This window comes from Oreochromis aureus, linkage group 22, assembly GCF_013358895.1.
Source record: "Oreochromis aureus strain Israel breed Guangdong linkage group 22, ZZ_aureus, whole genome shotgun sequence".
NCBI lineage: Eukaryota > Metazoa > Chordata > Actinopteri > Cichliformes > Cichlidae > Oreochromis > Oreochromis aureus.
In genome coordinates, this window is record NC_052962.1 from 13,938,785 (window position 1) to 13,956,844 (window position 18,060).

Here is an 18,060-nt window from a genome sequence, read left to right on the forward strand (position 1 = left end):
ATCTACTACAACCTCCTCCTCCTCCTACAAGTCCTAACCCAACTGGTCAGTGTAATGACAAGTTAAGATAACTACAGTGGGAGAAGACAATTATAAAGAAAAGCAGAACAAAAAGACACCAAACAACTGCATGGAGTCACTGACTGACTACTAAGCGGAAAAACAGTCAGAGTATACACCTCAACACAAGGGTTGACAATGATGACCACATGATACCACTGTTTTTTTGAAAAGCAATTTAATTCAGTTTAACATTCCCCTTGGGTTATTTTGTGGAAAACTAAAGTCTGACCACAGCTTCACAGAGTTCCAGATATAAAAAAACAAAACCAAAAAAACGATAAAATAACAGATAAAACCCCAAAATACAGTAACATGTAGCACTGCAAAAGCACTTTGTGAGGCTTTTTCAGAATATGTTGTTATCCTTATGTGATTGTGAGGGTTTGGTGGTTGTGCTTGGATTACAGTACCTGTGGTAAATGGGCCCAATTTCTGCTCATGTTTTCCGCTTCTTCTTAAATCTGGGCAGAGTGAAGCACACAGATGGCTTTTGCCGCTACTTTGAAGTACAAAATGGAAGGAAATGTTTTAAAGTGGTTGCATTTCCAAACATATTGGCATTAAAAGAGGACACAAAATGAACTTTACCAACATAATTACAAAATCCAATGTGTCTTCTGTGTAAAAGTATTTTTGTTTTATAAATAAGCTGTTTTTTTCTGCACACATTATTCCATTTTGAAAGCTTACCGACCTTAGAAAAAAATCCCTTTTCTTGGCACTTTTTATTGCTGGATAACCATTGACAATAAAAAAAACAAGGGGCTAGCCATACTTTTTATCAAAACATTTGAAAGTGTATAAAAAGCCACCATATATATATATAAAAAATAAATATATACAAAACAGTCAATCCATCAGATACTCCTTGAATGTAAGTTTTTGACATCTGTTTCTATAGAACTGGAAAACATTTCTAGGGGATTTTCTCTTAAAAGTCAAATTCAAATATATTTCTTCACACCCCAAGCACCGAGACAGGATATTAGAAATGCATGGGATGCACTCAGAACGGGATTGTGTCAGAAAGGAACAGAGATATGAGAGATGGCAGCAGTGCTAACATAATTGTGTGTATTCTCTTCCTACAGATTTAGACAAAGAAAAGGTAGAAAAAAAGAGTAGAAAAAAGAAAAAGAAAAACAACAGCCGAGACCAGAATGTTAAAGAAAAGAAGAAGAAGAAACTGCAGATTGTGATTCTTGTCACCTCTCCTGGGTTGTTTGAAAATATACAAAAGGAATAAAACACAGCGAGGAAAACGGAAAAAAAGAGGCAAGACCAAAAATAAGAGCAGGAAATAAAAGCAACGAATTGGCTTTCGCGGGGGAACAACAATGATGCAATAAAAATGTGCTGCCGGTGTATCTTTGCAGGTCTCAGTTCCAGCGAGGCCCTTAGAAAGAAATCGCAGATGTTTGCTCAGAACTATAGAAGAAATCGGTGAGGGTAAATCTAGCTATTCAACAACAAAGGCAGTGCCTATATTCCATCTTGTGGTCAGACTTAATAACTTTGGGTCACGGTGTTTGGCTTTCTTTCTTCTCCTTGTAGTCTTTTTGCTTCAGCCCCCCTGCTCCTTTCCTCCACCCCCTGTAGCCCTTTACCAGGGGCCCTTGACAGATGGGCCCTTGGGGCTGTATTCTACTGCATGGCTCATACAGTCTGCGGGATTACAGCGGCCATCTTTTCCTTTGGAACCCTGCTGTCCAGGAGGGCCTGGGATCCCAGGGACACCCTGCTGGCCAACGGGACCAGGGGGTCCCATCTTACCATAGCCTGGGGGGCCTGGAACACCTTCAGCATGAAAGGAAAAACAGAGAATATATTCATCATGTCAACACCTCACAGGCTGGAATACAAGCAGAGCAAAGCACACAACTGCCCAGGAGCACAAAACACCCCAGATTTTACCCTGTCTAGATAAAAAATGTAGATCGATTTACTAAAGATATTTTTAAAGGTACTTTAAACTGGTTTATAGAAAAACAACAAATTGACAGTACTGTAAAAAAAAGTCCCAGCAAGACAGCATCAGAGTGGCATCAGCTTTGTCAGTAATAACAAAAACATGAGTTCCTAAATGCAACGCTATCCCCCTTTAAAGATTTATTGGACGTATAATATTAGAATATAAAATCCATAAGTACAACATTCCAAAATAAAAAAGCGTGGATACAAGACGAATGAATATAATCATCAGTAACATCATCAAATATCATCTACATGCCATATCAGAAAAATATGTAAAATAAGCACACAACACGAAGCATCATGACGTTATTTCCGTGCCTGTTGTTGGGGGAACTTGAATTAAACATGAACGGATATTAAACTCCCACTTTGATCACTTCACGAGTAGCACGGCATCTTTTTCAGCCCACGCTCAACGTCCTGCTCCATGTAATGTGAGCACAGATGCTAATTTGCTAATTTACACCATGCTAAGTGAACTCCATCATGATTAGGGATTCTCAGATGCGAATTTGGCTTGAAAGAATCAGACTGGTGATTTTAATTAAGGCCATTTAAGAACGATGAAAAATTACCTCATCGTGCTGGCAATTTACTAATCAACAGTAAGTTCTAAGGAATTAGCAACCTTTATGGTATTTCAGCCAGTAGAATAAACATAAAGCGTGTGCAGATGGAAATGCCGTTACACAATGTGAGCAAAGGAAGAAAGAAATCTAATGAGGCAAATAGCTGCCACTGAACTACACGATGAATGATGAATGAGTGGGGTACATTACCCGGTGCTCCAGGAGGGCCTACATCTCCCATCTCTCCAACACCCTTGTCTCCTTTTTCTCCAGGCGGTCCTCGTGGTCCTAGGGCAAGAAAGTAACACATGACCACATGGAAACTAAGCTGCTTACTGTCTGCTTATGATAATATGACAATACTGTCACCCTCACCTGGGAGTCCTTGTCCTCCTGGCCGGCCTTGTCGGCCAATCTGTCCTGGAAGACCGGGGGCACCTGGGGTTCCGGGACTACCTGGAGTTCCATCTTTCCCTGGAGGCCCAGGCCGACCCGGGGACGCCACCATCTCTACTGGCATCTGCATGCGAGACATGTAATAGCCCATTCTCTCTGGGGAGAAGAAGAAAACATTGTGAATAAAAGAAGTCCACAGAGGAAGGAGCAGCTGTTTCCCAAAGGACAAATAGAATCATTCCTTGAAACACAGATATGCATCTCGTGAGATAATACTACTCTAGTGTACAAAGTGGGTTTTTTGCCCACTAAATATTCACACAAAGTGCATTTGCACATGTCCTTACCATCAAAGATCTTAATGACCTGTTGGCGAATGAAGTTCTTGATTTCGTCGTAATTGACAACAGCCTGTTTAAGAAGACAGACAAAGAGGGGAAAAAACAAAACAAAAACCAGACGAGCACACATTAATCAAGGTAGATAATTAAAAAATTCATTATTTACAAGAACAGATGGAGCTAGTGAGCGCCTGTGGCCAGTCGCCTCAATTTTTCTCACAACCAGCCTGGTTATAGCATGATTTGGAGCTGATTAAATGTTGGAGGAAAGAAAAAAACATCAAACCAAAAACAACAGAAAAAAAAGGCTGGCGGGTCAAAAGTGCAATGAAGCTGCATCTCACGTCATTTCCTGGCGATCCTGGTTGACCAGGGGGGCCGGGGGAACCTGCTGAGCCTGGGCTTCCCCTTTCTCCTCTGGGGCCGACTGGGCCAATCATGGGCTGTGCATCCTTGGAACTATATGCTCCTCCACCAGGGGGCCCTGGCCTACCTCTTTCTCCTGGAGCACCCCTCTGGCCAGGAGCCCCTGCCTCACCCTGAGACACAGAGACAAATAAAGGTTATGCACGCCTTTTTACACCTTTATTTAGTATTCACTATGTTGATGTGCATGATGGATGTTCTATAACTGTACTGTCCTTTTATTTTACCAAGAGTAATGTGATAAGGACTGTTACCAACTTACAAGAAAAAATAAACAGTGTCAAAATATGCAGAACTGTGTGATCTTATCACGATGGAGCCATTAATTTTATTTTATTTTTCTTTCACAAACACGTTTCAAACCCAACCTTCCAAAGGAGTGTTTCCTTTCCTGTTAAGTACCTGGAAGTTGTGTGTCCTGTAAAAACTTGACTTGTGTCACGATTCTGGGTCCATTGGACCCAGTATTTTGAGTTTATTATATTTTGGTCTAATTCTGCTTCATTGTTTTCTTATTTTTGTAGTGATGATGATTATTAGTTTCTTGTTTCTGTTTATCCGTGCTTAGGGATTTGTGGTTTCATGTATTGTTTGAGTTCCATGTGTTATTTTCTGTCTCTCAGTGTCAAGTCTGCGTGCTTGTTTAGTAATTCATGTTTCCTGTTTTATTGTGAAAGTCTTTGTCTCATGTCAGTGTGTTCAGTTTCACCTCTCCCCTGTCTGTTAGCCTAATTTCTCCCAGCTGTGTCTCCCTCCTGTCTCTCATCCCTTGATTACTGCCTCAGTGTATTTAAGCCCAGTGTGTCTTTATATCAGTGTTGCGTCGTCCCTTAAGCTGTGTGTTTCCTCGTGTGGCTCTCTGCAAAGCGTAAGGTTATTCTCCTTGTGTAGTTTAGTTTTGTATGCTTTTTCCCGGTCAGCAAATAAAGCTGAGTTTTTTGAGTTCATCCCTCGAGTCTGAGTGCCTGCATCTTGGGTCCAACTTCTGCCTGCCACACAGCGTTTCATGACAGAACGATGCGACCACAACATGGACCCAGCAGACTTACCCAGGGAGAGCGATCTGATACGAGTCCAATGCCTAGTCGAATGGATAACCCACACTTCTAATACAAGGGCAAAGATTGTGGGGATAAACGCCATTGAAGCAATCCTCGAAGGAAATTCCTATCTCCGCCAGGTCAGAGGATGTTTGGATTTATTGGCCAGTTTGCATAAAGCCCGGGAAGTGGCACAAGCCCGGGAAATAACGGACCTTGTCCACCAACAACTGACAATAGCCACCCCGGAGCAGCCGCATCAGCCTCACCCGCTGGAGGTTTTGCCCGGCCCGTCTGTGGGGAGGAAGCGAGGCTCGCGCCGCCGGCACGTCACCCCACAGCCGGATGTTGGGACTTCAGAACTGCCAGCTGTGCTGTCCTTACCTCACTTAGCTGCCCAGCCTCCAGAAGCTCACTTAGCTGCCCAGCCTCCAGAAGCTCACTTAGCTGCCCAGCCTCCAGAAGCTCACTTAGCTGCCCAGCCTCCAGAAGCTCACTTAGCTGCCCAGTCGTTAACTCCACCACAAGCTCCATTTTCACCCCTACCATCGCTTCAGTCATCAGTTCGGTCTGCCACTCAGTTGCCCTTAGCGCCATCCTCCACACTACCACCTGCTTCTCTTCCATCACAACCATCATTACACTCAGCCGATTCCGTCACTCCTCCACCTGTTGCACCTCCACCACAATCATCACTGCTGCCTGCAGCACAGCCCTTATCCCCACTACCCATAACTCCGTCTTCAGGGTCCCCTCTCCCTGTAGCTCAGCCATTGGATCTGTCAACAGCAGCTACGTTTGTACCAGAACCATTAGCTCAGTCTCCCGTGCAGTCACCTCCAGTTCAGTTTCCCATGCTGCCATCTACTCCACCAACTCCATCCTCACCACCCTCACTACAGCCATCAGTTCAGTCTCTAGCTCAGTCCCCTGTAGCAGCTCAGTCTTCTGGTCAGCTTAACATTCAGCCCGGGGTCCCAATACCCTCTGGCTCTGCATCAGCCCCTGCTGGAAACTCTGATGAGCCCATCAGCACTCCACGGCTCCCACGCCATCACCTGCCTTGTCCGCTGGGGGTTCTGGTGAGCCCGGCTAGCCCTTCCTCGTCTCCGCTGGGGGTTCTGGTGAGCCCGGCCAGCCCTTCCTCGTCTCCGCTGGAGGGTCCGAGGGGCCCGTTCAGCCATCACCGCCTGCAGCGCCCCCGTCTCCGGCTTCCACGCCGCCGCCTGCAGCGCCCCCCTCATCCTCGCCTGCTGCAGCCTCCTCATCCTCGCCTGCTGCAGCCTCCTCATCCTCGCCTGCTGCAGCCTCCTCATCCTCGCCTGCTGCAGCCTCCTCATCCTCGCCTGCTGCAGCCTCCTCATCCTCGCCTGCTGCAGCCTCCTCATCCTCGCCTGCTGCAGCCTCCTCATCCTCGCCTGCTGCAGCCTCCATCGCTTCATCAGCTCCGCCTGCTGCAGCCTCCATCGCTTCATCAGCTCCGCCTGGTCCAGCCTCCGCCTCGGCTTCATCAGCTCCGCCTGGTCCAGCCTCCGCCTCGGCTTCAGCCTCGCCTGCAGCACCGCTGCCGTCGGGTCCAGCCTCTGTGTCTTCGTCCACACCTGGTCCAGCTTCAGCTCCGCCTTCGCCTGGTCCGGCTTCAGCTCCGCCATCGTTTGGCCCTGCCTCGTCTGGCCCTGCGGTTGAAACACCGCCGTCAGAGCCAGCTCGACCTGTTCCGCCTCGCCTCTGCCGGCCGTTTTCCAGGCCTCTACGTTGGCATCATGGCCGTCGAGGGCGGCCTCCTGAAAGAGTTTGTCGCCGCCGCTGGCTTCGCGGCCGACCTCCAGACCTGTTCAGTGGCCGCCACTGCCTTCCTAGTGGTCGGCCTCCTGATTGGTTTTGCCTGCGCTGCCGCCGTTGCCGTGTGCACGGTCGGCCTCCTTGTTACCCTTTTATTCCAGTGTACTTACCTAATATCATTACCTAACATTGTAATTTCAAAATAAAATACATTGAAAATCCATTTAATTACACAGGAAATACACCCTTAGTTGCAGGCCTTACTGTAACGCGTTACTTGCTACCTATATACAGTATTCATTAAGAATATAACGATCCATCCATTCACTTCCGCTCATTGTTTTCAGGGTCGCGGAGAGTGCTGGAGCCTATCCCAGCTGTCATAGGGCGAGAGGCGGGGTGCACCCTGGACAGGTCGCCAGTCTGTCTCAGGGCTAACACGCAGAGACAATATTCGCACTCACATTCACTCCCGCATTCACACCTACAGGCAATTTAGATTGATCAATTAACCTATTCCCATTAACTGCATGTCTCTGGACTGTGGGAGGAAGCCAGAGTACCAGGGGAAAACCCATACAAACACAGGGAGAACATAGAAACGCCACACAGAAAGACCCCAGCCTGATGGTGAAATTGAAGTCAGGACCTTCTTTTGCTGTGCGGCAACAGTGCTAACCACCGTGCCACCGTGCTGCTGAATATAACTAGTTTGTCAATTTAGGAAGCCTACTGTACAAATACAGACAATATTAATACCTGCATTAAGCCCTATAAGACGGCTTCTGACTACATCTATATCACTTTCTACACTGTGGTGCTCAGCACTCAGGTTGTGTAAATACACTCAAAAACAGGCCCGCTACATTAGCGACAGTGATTTATTGAGGACAAAGCAGCCCATAATGGACGTCTAATGTTTACACATCAACGGCAGACAGGCGGCTCTTGAAACAGAGAGGAGCGAGAAGAATAGAAGAGTCCGTTCTTGTCTTTCTCCTCTGTTCTCCTTTTCTGTGCGGCTAAAAACCCTGACAATGCCGTCCTGTCAGCGTGACAAATAGCCTCATCTAGCATCTCCCCTCATGCTTAATAGCATTATCCCAGCGGCAGAAGAATAACTTTATCACTGTACCCACCTACTGTAAAGCCTGCTTCTCAGGCTACATCCAACAGGCTCAGTACTGCAGCTACAGAAGGTTAGCGGGCAGCCATCTGCCAGTTTGGAGAAGGGTGAAGAGAGGGGAGAAGGAATGAGAGTGTCAGCAGAGGGGTCGGAGGGTTAGTGATCTGATGACTGTGTTAAGTGCGAGTGCTGACTGAGCAGAAATGTGGGAGGGGGGCAGCGAGCGTGTTCAGCACCGTAGTGTGCCGGTATTAGTCTCCGTGGGCTAAAGGGAACAGGAAAAGGGTGGATCTCACTGCGTTCAGATGGTCCGCAGAGGGGACGGATGGCTGAGCTTCACCTTGAGGATGCACACACACACAAACACACACATTTCTAGAATACTTCACTGAAGAGTAGTCTCTTACCTTTTGCCCTGGCTGCCCATTGTCCCCTGGCACACCTGCCACTCCCTGTCAAAACAAAACAAAACAGAAAAACAAGTATCGATCAAGGAAAGAAATATGCGCAACATAATCTGTCAGTCTGCCTCCATTATACTCTAAAAAGAGGGCCAACACCACACCCAGACATTACTCACATCTTTTCCAGGAGAACCATCGCTTCCTGGCTCACCCTGGAAGACAAAGTCAAAGCAAGGGAAAAAAAAACAATTTAAGTGAGAAATGTTGGCAGTCTGAATTATGTTTAATTAAATGTAGATGGGGTCATTTTAGAAAAGTACCAACCATAGGCCCCGGGTGCCCCGGTGGCCCTGGAGATCCTGGCATCCCTGGGAGACCCCTCTCTCCATCCTGGCCCTTATCTCCTTTTATACCCTAGTTAACCAGGGAGAAAAAAAATGGAGAAGATTCTCTTCCATTATTTGCATTTTTGGCAGCAGGACAGAATTTCAATAGTGCCTCATTTCCACTTCCCTCACGCAGGCATACGCCAACAATACAGACCCACCAACACATAATGTTCCCACTTTCTACTGACGCATTAATTAACAGTTGTGGAAATTAAGATACTACTCTACTTTATGTTTTCTGGCCTCTGCAGTTATTTTCCTCGATCACAGTCAGTGTAAATATTACTCGCTTTTCTCACTTGTTTATATTTGTCTGACTATACTGTCGACCCATTCTCCCCTATGGGATTGTTAAAGATGCATTTATTCACATTCAATCATTCAGCTCTTGTTTAACTAAACAGTTATCATGATATTTGAGAGATTCTCTCTCTTACCACTCCTGATGGTCCTGGAGGTCCTGGAGGTCCAGCTGGACCTGTAGAGCCCTACAGAGGAAAGCAAATGGATTTGTGTAGTTTAACTTGTTAACACACTGAAATATCACAACATGATGAATGTATACGTTTGAAATGGAAGTGAACTTACAAGGTGGCCCGGAGGTCCAGGTCTCCCCTGAGGTCCTGGCGTACCTGGATCACCCTGGAAAGGCCACAAACTGACTGTTATGTATGCCAACTCTCGCTTTCAGCTTCCATGCATAGATTACTGATGTGCTTTATAATCAAGTTGGAGGAAAGATGTAAAGCAAAATAGTCACCTCATGTCCCGGTCTGCCAGGTGTCCCGGGTGGACCTGTGGGTCCGGCTTCACCCTGCAGGGATAAGAAACGTATGAATATAAAATAAAGGAAGCACGATAAGAATGCAGGACTCTGATTTTGGGAGATTCAAAAGAATAAGTTAGCAAAGCAACAAAAAACTCCCCCAAAAACAGACTTTCATTGTAATGATCAGCTTGATAAAACAATTTGGCTTCATGCAGAAGAAAGACGGTGTAATTGTGACTAGTTAAGAAGGCAGACACGGTGTGATGGTAAAGCAGGGAGTCGCTGGCTAACCTTCTGTCCGGGAAAGCCAACGTGGCCGGTTTTCCCTTTGAATCCCTGAGGAGAGACATCAAAGAGAATGAGATTAGTACAGTATAAAAATTCACAAAGTCGAAGCAGCCAAAAGAAGAGACAGGCATGTCTTTGAAAATCCTGAACACCTGCTCTTGGGTAGAACACAAACTGTGATATGGTGAGGGAGGAATAAAAAAAAAGGAGAACTGGAAGGAGACAGACAGCTAGTCATGTCTCCAGTGAAGCGAAGCTGCGCTGCTATACAAGACAGAAAGTTAGTGAGATCTTAGGAGGAGCTATGAAGGTTAGAGGTTTTAGATTTGGTTACATTACGAGTAACATCTACAACCTTAACAAGAGTCGGTAAAGACTGCACGTGTTAGTGCTGTTCCAACATAGCTGAGGGGAAGCGAAATATCACGAGTCACGCTGTCAGTTAATTTGCATAGGGCAAACCCAGAGCAACTTTTAAAAAAGTCAAGGAATAACATCCTCACACCTGTCTTGAAAACCTTTTTCTGCTCTTGAATTAATTTAAATTTCAAAGTGAGTCCCAACATCAGGAAAACAGTCCATCCGTGTTTGACGTTCTGTGTCTCCATAAAGAACGTTAGGTCGGCTTTAAAGGTACAACAAAATGATTAGTCATGCAGGCTGATTTGCATACTTGTTTACTTTGTGCAATAAGCCATGGCATTGTAAACGCTCTGGTCACTTTATTAGGTACATCTGTTCCAATCACATGATAGAAACTCAGTGCATTTAAAGTTCAAACCGAGCACGACTGAACGTGGTGCGGTTATTGGTGCCAGACAGGCTGGCCCTGAGTATTTCAGAAACTGCTGATCTTCTGGGATTTTCACCCACACAACCATCTCTAGTGTTTACAAAGAATGGTTGAAAGAAAAGAGAAAATAATCAGTGAGTGGCAAAAATGCTTGGTTGATGCCAGAGGTCAGAGATGAACGGCCAGATAGCGTAACTGGAAGGCAACAGTAGCGAGAAGAAAAAAACAAAACAAAAAAACTTGTTCCAACCAAGGTTTGCAGGAGGACATCTCTGAAAGCCCAACACTTCAAACACTGAAACAGATCGGCTACACTGGCTGCCACTCCTGTCAGCTAAGAACAGGAAACCGAGTCTATAATTCACACAGGCTCACCGAATTTGGACAACAGAAGAAGACAGTCATGACATTTGTTTGTTAGGGTCAAAATTTGGCAAAAACAAAATGAAAGCATTGATCCATCCTGTCTTATAACGGTGGTTCAGTGGTGGGAGATATTTTCTTGGTAAACTCCAGAGATCTTACTAGCTTTGAGCTTTGCTAATCACAAAGCTCAAATCACCTCAAACATGACAATGAGTTCACTGTAGTCAAATGGCATCCGCAGTCACCAGATCTGAATCCAACACAGCACCTTTGGGATGACAAATGCGTGATGCTGTATTGTCGTGTATGTTTAAAGTGTCTGCCAAACGGACTGGATCACCCAAAACATGCTGAAGAAATAATTAGATTAATTTCTGATATTAATGCTGAGAGGAAAAAGGCATTTACATTTATAGCATCACTTAATGAGCACTTGTGCACTTAGATATTGCTGCTGACACAGCTTAGCTGATGACTTTAACTCACTAAATCACCTACTGCTAATTAACAAATTAGCAGTAGCCTATTGAACTTTTCTCTCTCCGTTGTCCTTTAAGGGGGAACGCTGCACACTCTGTCTGGTACCTGCCAAGCACACTGAGGACTTATTACTTGAAGTGAACTGAATTAAGGAAACAATATTCCAGGTAGTTTCGGGATATAGTCAGCTCGAGTACGGACAAATTAAAACATACTGTGGAAAATGCACGTGTGTGGAAAAAACACATAAAACACAACCATTAACTTCAAGCGGTGTTACCAGGATGCATATTCTATCTGTATAAAAATGAATCTTAAGGTAACATTTTATAGTAAATAGTAAATTGAAGGGTTTTTTAATGTTAAACAATATAATTGTAATCCAGTTACAATCCATAAAAGAGTGCACCAGTAAGGAGGGCAATTCATGAATAACCGATGTGTCATAAATTACAATCTTTTTTATTAAAAAATTAAAGCCACATAAATTTGAACATTGATAATGAGCCAGTCTTAATTCTCTGCACAGTTACGTAAAAGATTTCATTCTCTGCAACTGTGGAACTGTTTCAGTGTTTTAAATCTGAACAACCAAGATCAAATCAATGCAAGATTTTATTAATAATAACATGATTTTTGTACAATATGAAAAGATACTGTTCATTCTGATTAGGAGAGGGAATACTCACGGGCATTCCCCGGGGTCCTGCTGGGCCTGGAGGTCCTGTTTCTCCCTGATGAGAAAAAAATAAAAAGAGCCAGTGCCAAAGATCAGCTATTACATCCACATCTTTACTCACCACTGCTTTTTTTTTTTTTTTTTCATTATATACTGTGCGTTTGTGTGTGTGTTGCATGTGTGGGCAGACCACCCATCTGATTCATGCGTGTGACCTACCCGGAGTCCTGGTTTCCCATCTTTTCCGTCAATTCCATCAATGCCACGGGGGCCCTTTTAATATTGCAAGATAAGAGAGGACAGATAAGGACTCATAACAGCATACAGTTCACAGGTAGGTCAGAAAGGGTCGTACTTAGATTATAGAGTGCAAAAAATAAAAATAAATAATGCACATACCATCAACCCTGGCGAGCCGGTTGAACCGGGTGGTCCACTTGATCCTTGTGGGCCTTGAGTGCCGTCGTTGCCCTAAAAGTAGAGATTTTCAGTCCAATTTGAAGTGCAAACAAAAACTGAAACAGCTATATGTGTGTTTTGTACTCACTTTTTCCCCTTTGAGCCCAGGAAGCCCTTCCCTTCCAGTTTTGCCGGCAGGACCTGGTGGTCCCTAAATTCACACACAGTGATACAGAAAGTCTTAACAATAACATCAAGAACAAATGGCTGCTGTAGGGGACTCAAAGCATTTACATACAGGTGGTCCTGGGAAGCCTGGTTGTCCTTGGAAGCCCTAAAAATATAAAGAGAAACACATTGGTAATCGGTAGTACTGGATCTGTCTGTTAGGTCTATGTGTCTTTGTGTTTTATAGTGCATACCTGATCCCCCTTAGCACCAGCAGGCCCTGCTGGTCCAGTGTCTCCTTTAATGCCCTACAGACGCACAATGTTCACCCAGTTATTAAACTTAGAAATCATAAATGAAAAAGCCGGATCCTAAATATTGACAAGCTAAATTTACGATGAAATGCTGACCGGCAATCCAGCTTGTCCTTGATATCCAGGGTTACCAGGAGGCCCCTGCAAAAGGGAGGAAAGTTTTAGCCCAAATATATCCAACACAAGCGCCCAGAACAGTGTTGATGCAATCCCTTACTGATTCTCCTTTTTGGCCAGCAGTTCCTGGGCTTCCACGTTCGCCCTTGAGTCCCTGACAAATAAATAAAGGCAGAAAATTAGTGTCTGCTGACATGTCAGTATCACCCCCCAGCTGTCAGGATGATGTCAGTGCTGCTGTTCCTTCATAATCAAGTGGGGACAGTGACTTACAGGCAGTCCAGGAGGGCCCATGGTTCCTGGGTACCCAGGCGTCCCTGAAGGACCCTAAAGTAGAGATCACAGAATCAATCAAATATGGACAGCACTTATTTTTTCTCCATGCTATAATGTGAGACAGAATGATTGTGTGATACTTGCCTGATCACCCTTCATTCCCGGGAGGCCATCTGACCCTCGCTCACCCTGTTGACCCTGAATGTGACAGGAGGGAAGAACGATTAGAAAATGAAGAAGAGGATGTGATATGTACGTCTGCGAGAGAGGCTCCCCTGGCAGAAATAAAAGTGACAGGGTAAGTCAATATCAAAGAGTGGAAAAGGCTAACTAGCTTGGATCACATCCCCATGAGACTCCCTATTTGATTTTGTCCTCGGCTCTATACCTCCATGAGGCTTTAGCTCTGAGGTGGTGACACCCAGGAGAAAATCATTATAAATACATATATAAAGAGATTTCTTTGGAACTTTTTCAAATTTACTCAGCATATTATCCAGACACGACTTGAAATCCCATCCTCCGTGTTTCAGGTGGAAATTTGAACTAACAAAAGATTGACCTTACAAAAGGTTTTAGACACCAGCTGTAGCACATTGAAAAAAACAAAACAAATAGCTGACACCAAATAAAATGACATGTTGTGAACAACAGGAAATCGTAGAAGAGCTATATTTCATTATCTGGTGACATTTGAAATCAAAGTTTTTCTTGGTCATTTTATTCTCTATTAGTACAGGTTTACATGACTCACAATAATCTATTCAAAATAATTAAACTCAGACCAATATACTAGCCGATATTAGTGATTTGCTAATATCAATATCAACAGTTATAAAGACTGACAAATAAAAATTAAAAAGTAAAGACAAACTAAACACTCTTCATGGTATTAGTGTTGAAGTTGCTTATTTTTTTCCCCAGAGGTTACTCTCCAACTTCCCTGCAATGTGCAGTTGGAACGTCACAAACACAACAACCAGCTGATGCCGGCAGAGCCGGGTAGAGCATAAAGGAGTAATCCACAACTTGTTGTGACAGTAGAACAAGATTATTTTGAAAACTCCAGTTATTTTTGCAAGAACTCATAAATAACTACGAATACCAAATGATAGGGCAAACTGTTTCTTTTTAGGTCTGAGACGGAAAAAATATCGGCCGATATATCGATTTGTAATGACCAAATATCTGTATTGATCTTAAAAACCATTTATCAATTGGGCTCTAAAAGTAACCCATATTTATCTTATAGCTTGTGCAGCCCACTAAGCTCAATTTCCATCAGAAACAACCTCTATTAGTATTTCTTTCTTTAAGCTAACTTTCTTTTGATTGGCCACCCTATGTGTGGGGTCAAGCTGTGGGGTCAAGCTGCATGCCTGAGATGACCGCCTCTCTGGCATCACACAAATCCAACAGCAGACTCAAGTCTGTACTTTTTCCTCAGTGCGAATGAAATACACACTGCTCTCATTACTTACTGTACATTTAATATGAGAGAACTCGTGATCAGTTATTACACAGTGTCTGATAGTTTCGTCAGTTGGGATTTCCTTTACCTCGGCAAAATATACAGTTTGTAAAGCAAATGGTCAGAAATGAGAGAAAACTACCTCACAATTAGGCAACTGCCTGGTTACCTTTAGTTTATACTCTGATCATGCTTACCGCTGTTCATAACCTACACCTGCAAAAGCCTACATCGAGCCAAGACGAATCCCTGTGATTGGTTTCCCGTCATTGTCAGAAACTTCTTAACTACTGAATATGAGCAGCATTTTCAACAGCAGGGTAACACTTCTCTCCCTGGCTCCTCACAAACAACACAAACAGACACACTGCTGCACACAGCAGAGGCTAACACCTGCTATAAAGCGATACTACACCACAAATGGACTCCATGCAGTGCTCACACGGCTCACTCATTTAGCATCTCTATTCTCCTAAAGCAATAAATCTGTATGAGGAGAAAAGCGGAAGGGGAGGGCTGCGTCCGCACAGCAGTGCAACTCTCCATCACTTAGATGGGGGAATAATTGAACAACTGGAGAGAGAGAGAGAACCAAATCGTTTCCTCATCTGACATAACTTTCATTAAAGAGCCACACAGAAAAGGACACGGGGATGGGGAGATGGCGCAAGACGGAATAAACAAGGGTGGCTTTGATTTAAAAGTGGGAGGATCCACAATTCAGAGGAAAAGACCAATAAGTAAATAAATAGAAAATTGGTTTGCAGCATTAGAACAATGTTGGAAAGCAGCTCGACTGCATTGATTCAAATGTTGTACTTAAGTACAGTTTTGAGGTACTTGTACTCCTACTCTTCCACTTTTGCACAGAAGATGTAATGAATTTTACCTTTATTAAGGAGCGAACATTATATGTAAAGTTTGTAAAGGTATGACGTGAACTTTCCTGCAAAATGTTATCCCGTTTAAGTTGGGCCAAGCCTCAGCTCTAGTAGAACTGTTATGCAATTTGATCCATAACCTTTTGAGCGTTCCGTCTAACAAACAGGAAAAAACAAATCCATTGCATAACCTCTTATTGCAAATAATCAAGAGGGTACTTGGGCCTTTGGACATTTATCAGATTTGTGCGAGTCATTTGAAATTACAAGTAATTCTCCTTCTGAACTTGTCAGATGGAAAGGGAAATAAAATAACAGCTTAAAGGCAAAACGTAAAACTGTAGCGTTGATCTGATTTTACAGAAAAAAGCAAAGGATAAAGAAAATAAAAAAAGCTCTATCTTCTTTTCTTCCCCTTAATTCCCCCTTAAGTGGCCTATGTGGTCAATTAATCCAGCACTTAACCCTAACCCTTGTCCTAACCAGCCATGACTTACACACTACATGTAAGTGTTAGTATTAACAATTAAGAAATGTCATATATATATACACTCACTGACCACTTTTTTAGTTATACCTGGACAACTGCTCATTAATGTAAATATCTGAACAGCTGATTATGTGTCAGCAACTCGGTGCATTTACAGTCGTGGCCAAAAGTTCTGTCAAAACCAGATTTTTTCATTTATTTGCCAAGAAAAGTCTTTAAAATCCTTGTAATTATTCTTCACTGTATAGTGACACTGAAGCAAAGTGCATGAACAAAACCAAACAACTGTGCATTTGCCATAACTGCCGGCCACGACTGTAGTCATGCAGACGTAGTCAAGACGATCTGCTGAAGCTCAAACTGAGCATCAGAATGCGCAAGAAATATCATTTAAGTGACTTTGGGTGCCTGACTGTTTCTGGCTATTTCAGAAACTGCTGATCTGCTTGGACTTTCACACACAACCGTTTACAGAGAGTGATCCAAAAAAGAGAAAATATCCAGAGAGTGGCAGTTCTCTGTGAGAAAATGCCTTGTTGATGCCAGAGGTCAGAGAAGAAATGCCAGAGTGCTTTGAGAGATGACAGAAAGGAAATAGTCACTCAAATAACCATTCATTACACCCAAAGTATGCAGAAGAGTATCACGTCAAACCTTGAAGCAGAGGACTACACCGGGTGCCACGTCTTTTAGCCAAGGCTACATTTAGCATGGGCTCAGCAAAATTGGACAATAGATGATTGGAAAAAAATGCTAAATGGCCTGATGAGTGTGCTCCAAGTGTCATAATGGTGTGGGAGATGTTTCCTTAGCACACAGTATTCCCATCTTCTGATGGCTGCTTCTAGCAGGATAATGCTCCATTTTCTTTCACTTATCCAATTCAGAGTTGCAGAGGAGGGCTAGAGGCTATCTTAGTTGTCATAGGTTGAACGGTAGGACATGTCACCAGTCTGTTGCAGGGCTCACACAGAGAAACAGACAACCATTCACATCCAGGTCCAATTTAGAATGGCCACTTAACCTGCCTCACTAACTGCATGTCTTTGAACCGTGGGAGAAAACCCACACAGACACAGAGGAGAACAAACGCCACACAGATGATGGAGCTCAAATCATCTCAAACTGGTTTCTTAAACATGAGGGCAAGTCCTCTGTACTCAAATGGCCTTCACAGCAACCACATTTCAATCCAATAAAGACCCTTTGGGATGTAGAGGAATCGAAGATTCACCATGGATGTGCGGCTGATAAATTTTGCCTTTGCTAAATAAAATGGAAAAACAACTAAAGTCTGAGAATTCAAATGAAACTTACAGGTAAACCAGGTGGGCCCTGAGGACCTGGAAATCCAGGAGGTCCCTGCAGACAGAAAATAATAAAAGGAACACTTTAAAACACCTGAGACACAAAAGTAACAAGAATACACACAGGAAAAAAAAAACAATTTACCCCTTTTGTTTAAGCCGGTTTCAATTTGTTCCTGACAATTAGGTGAATGCTGCACTAGGCATGCCAACAGAGAGCTCTAGTGTGGGTTTGTGTGAGTCAGCCTTTAAGAGTTTAGTGTTATGGCACCCAGTGCGCAACATTTTCACTGGGGCCAGCAGGGGGCTCTGTGATCTCATGGAAAGTGGAAGGAATAAACCTCCATCAAGTCACTTCAATTGCAAGCTTTGAGACAAAAACCCAACGGTGCTGTCCTACAATAATCATAACAGGAAAAAAAGGGAAAAAAAAAGATTTTTTTTCCCACTCACAGAAGTACTGGCAAACTAATGTAAGGCAGTGATTAAAATGCACTTTATAGTTTTTGAACATTTTTCTGTTGATAATAGATTTTTCAAAGTGGTAAGTTGGAGAAAGATGTCATCAAAGTAGTGGAAAACTTTTTCTTAGTATCTTAAAATGGGCGATGCAGGCTCATCCATATGAAAGATTAAGATTTCAGAGTAAGAGCCCACTGTTACAGCTTCCTAGTGTTATGATTTTTATTAAAGAAAACCAGCCAGAACACAGTAGGTTCACCCTGCTGCAAATCAACTTCTGATGAAGCTGA

The 18,060-nt window shown here is 43.6% G+C and overlaps 1 protein-coding gene across 4 annotated transcripts in view; it reads right to left on the reverse strand.

Annotated features, from left to right (window-relative positions):
• Window positions 1-221: 221 nt before the first annotated feature.
• The window catches only part of col16a1 (collagen, type XVI, alpha 1), a 78,537-nt gene continuing 60,698 nt past the window's right edge, over window positions 222-18,060 (reverse strand). For all 4 annotated transcript variants that reach the window (XM_039605438.1, XM_039605439.1, XM_039605440.1 and 1 more), the window contains 23 exons: window positions 17,319-17,363; window positions 13,304-13,357; window positions 13,157-13,210; window positions 12,984-13,037; window positions 12,863-12,907; window positions 12,707-12,760; window positions 12,583-12,618; window positions 12,433-12,495; window positions 12,285-12,356; window positions 12,105-12,158; window positions 11,896-11,940; window positions 9,571-9,615; window positions 9,271-9,324; window positions 9,099-9,152; window positions 8,948-8,998; window positions 8,446-8,535; window positions 8,298-8,333; window positions 8,125-8,169; window positions 3,688-3,882; window positions 3,350-3,413; window positions 2,982-3,158; window positions 2,817-2,894; window positions 222-1,860 (listed from right to left, as the gene is read on the reverse strand). In XM_039605438.1, coding sequence (XP_039461372.1) covers window positions 1,667-1,860; window positions 2,817-2,894; window positions 2,982-3,158; window positions 3,350-3,413; window positions 3,688-3,882; window positions 8,125-8,169; window positions 8,298-8,333; window positions 8,446-8,535; window positions 8,948-8,998; window positions 9,099-9,152; window positions 9,271-9,324; window positions 9,571-9,615; window positions 11,896-11,940; window positions 12,105-12,158; window positions 12,285-12,356; window positions 12,433-12,495; window positions 12,583-12,618; window positions 12,707-12,760; window positions 12,863-12,907; window positions 12,984-13,037; window positions 13,157-13,210; window positions 13,304-13,357; window positions 17,319-17,363 — 1,659 coding nt within the window. In that variant the 3' untranslated portion in view covers window positions 222-1,666. The remainder of the gene's footprint in view (window positions 1,861-2,816; window positions 2,895-2,981; window positions 3,159-3,349; window positions 3,414-3,687; window positions 3,883-8,124; window positions 8,170-8,297; window positions 8,334-8,445; window positions 8,536-8,947; window positions 8,999-9,098; window positions 9,153-9,270; window positions 9,325-9,570; window positions 9,616-11,895; window positions 11,941-12,104; window positions 12,159-12,284; window positions 12,357-12,432; window positions 12,496-12,582; window positions 12,619-12,706; window positions 12,761-12,862; window positions 12,908-12,983; window positions 13,038-13,156; window positions 13,211-13,303; window positions 13,358-17,318; window positions 17,364-18,060) is intronic.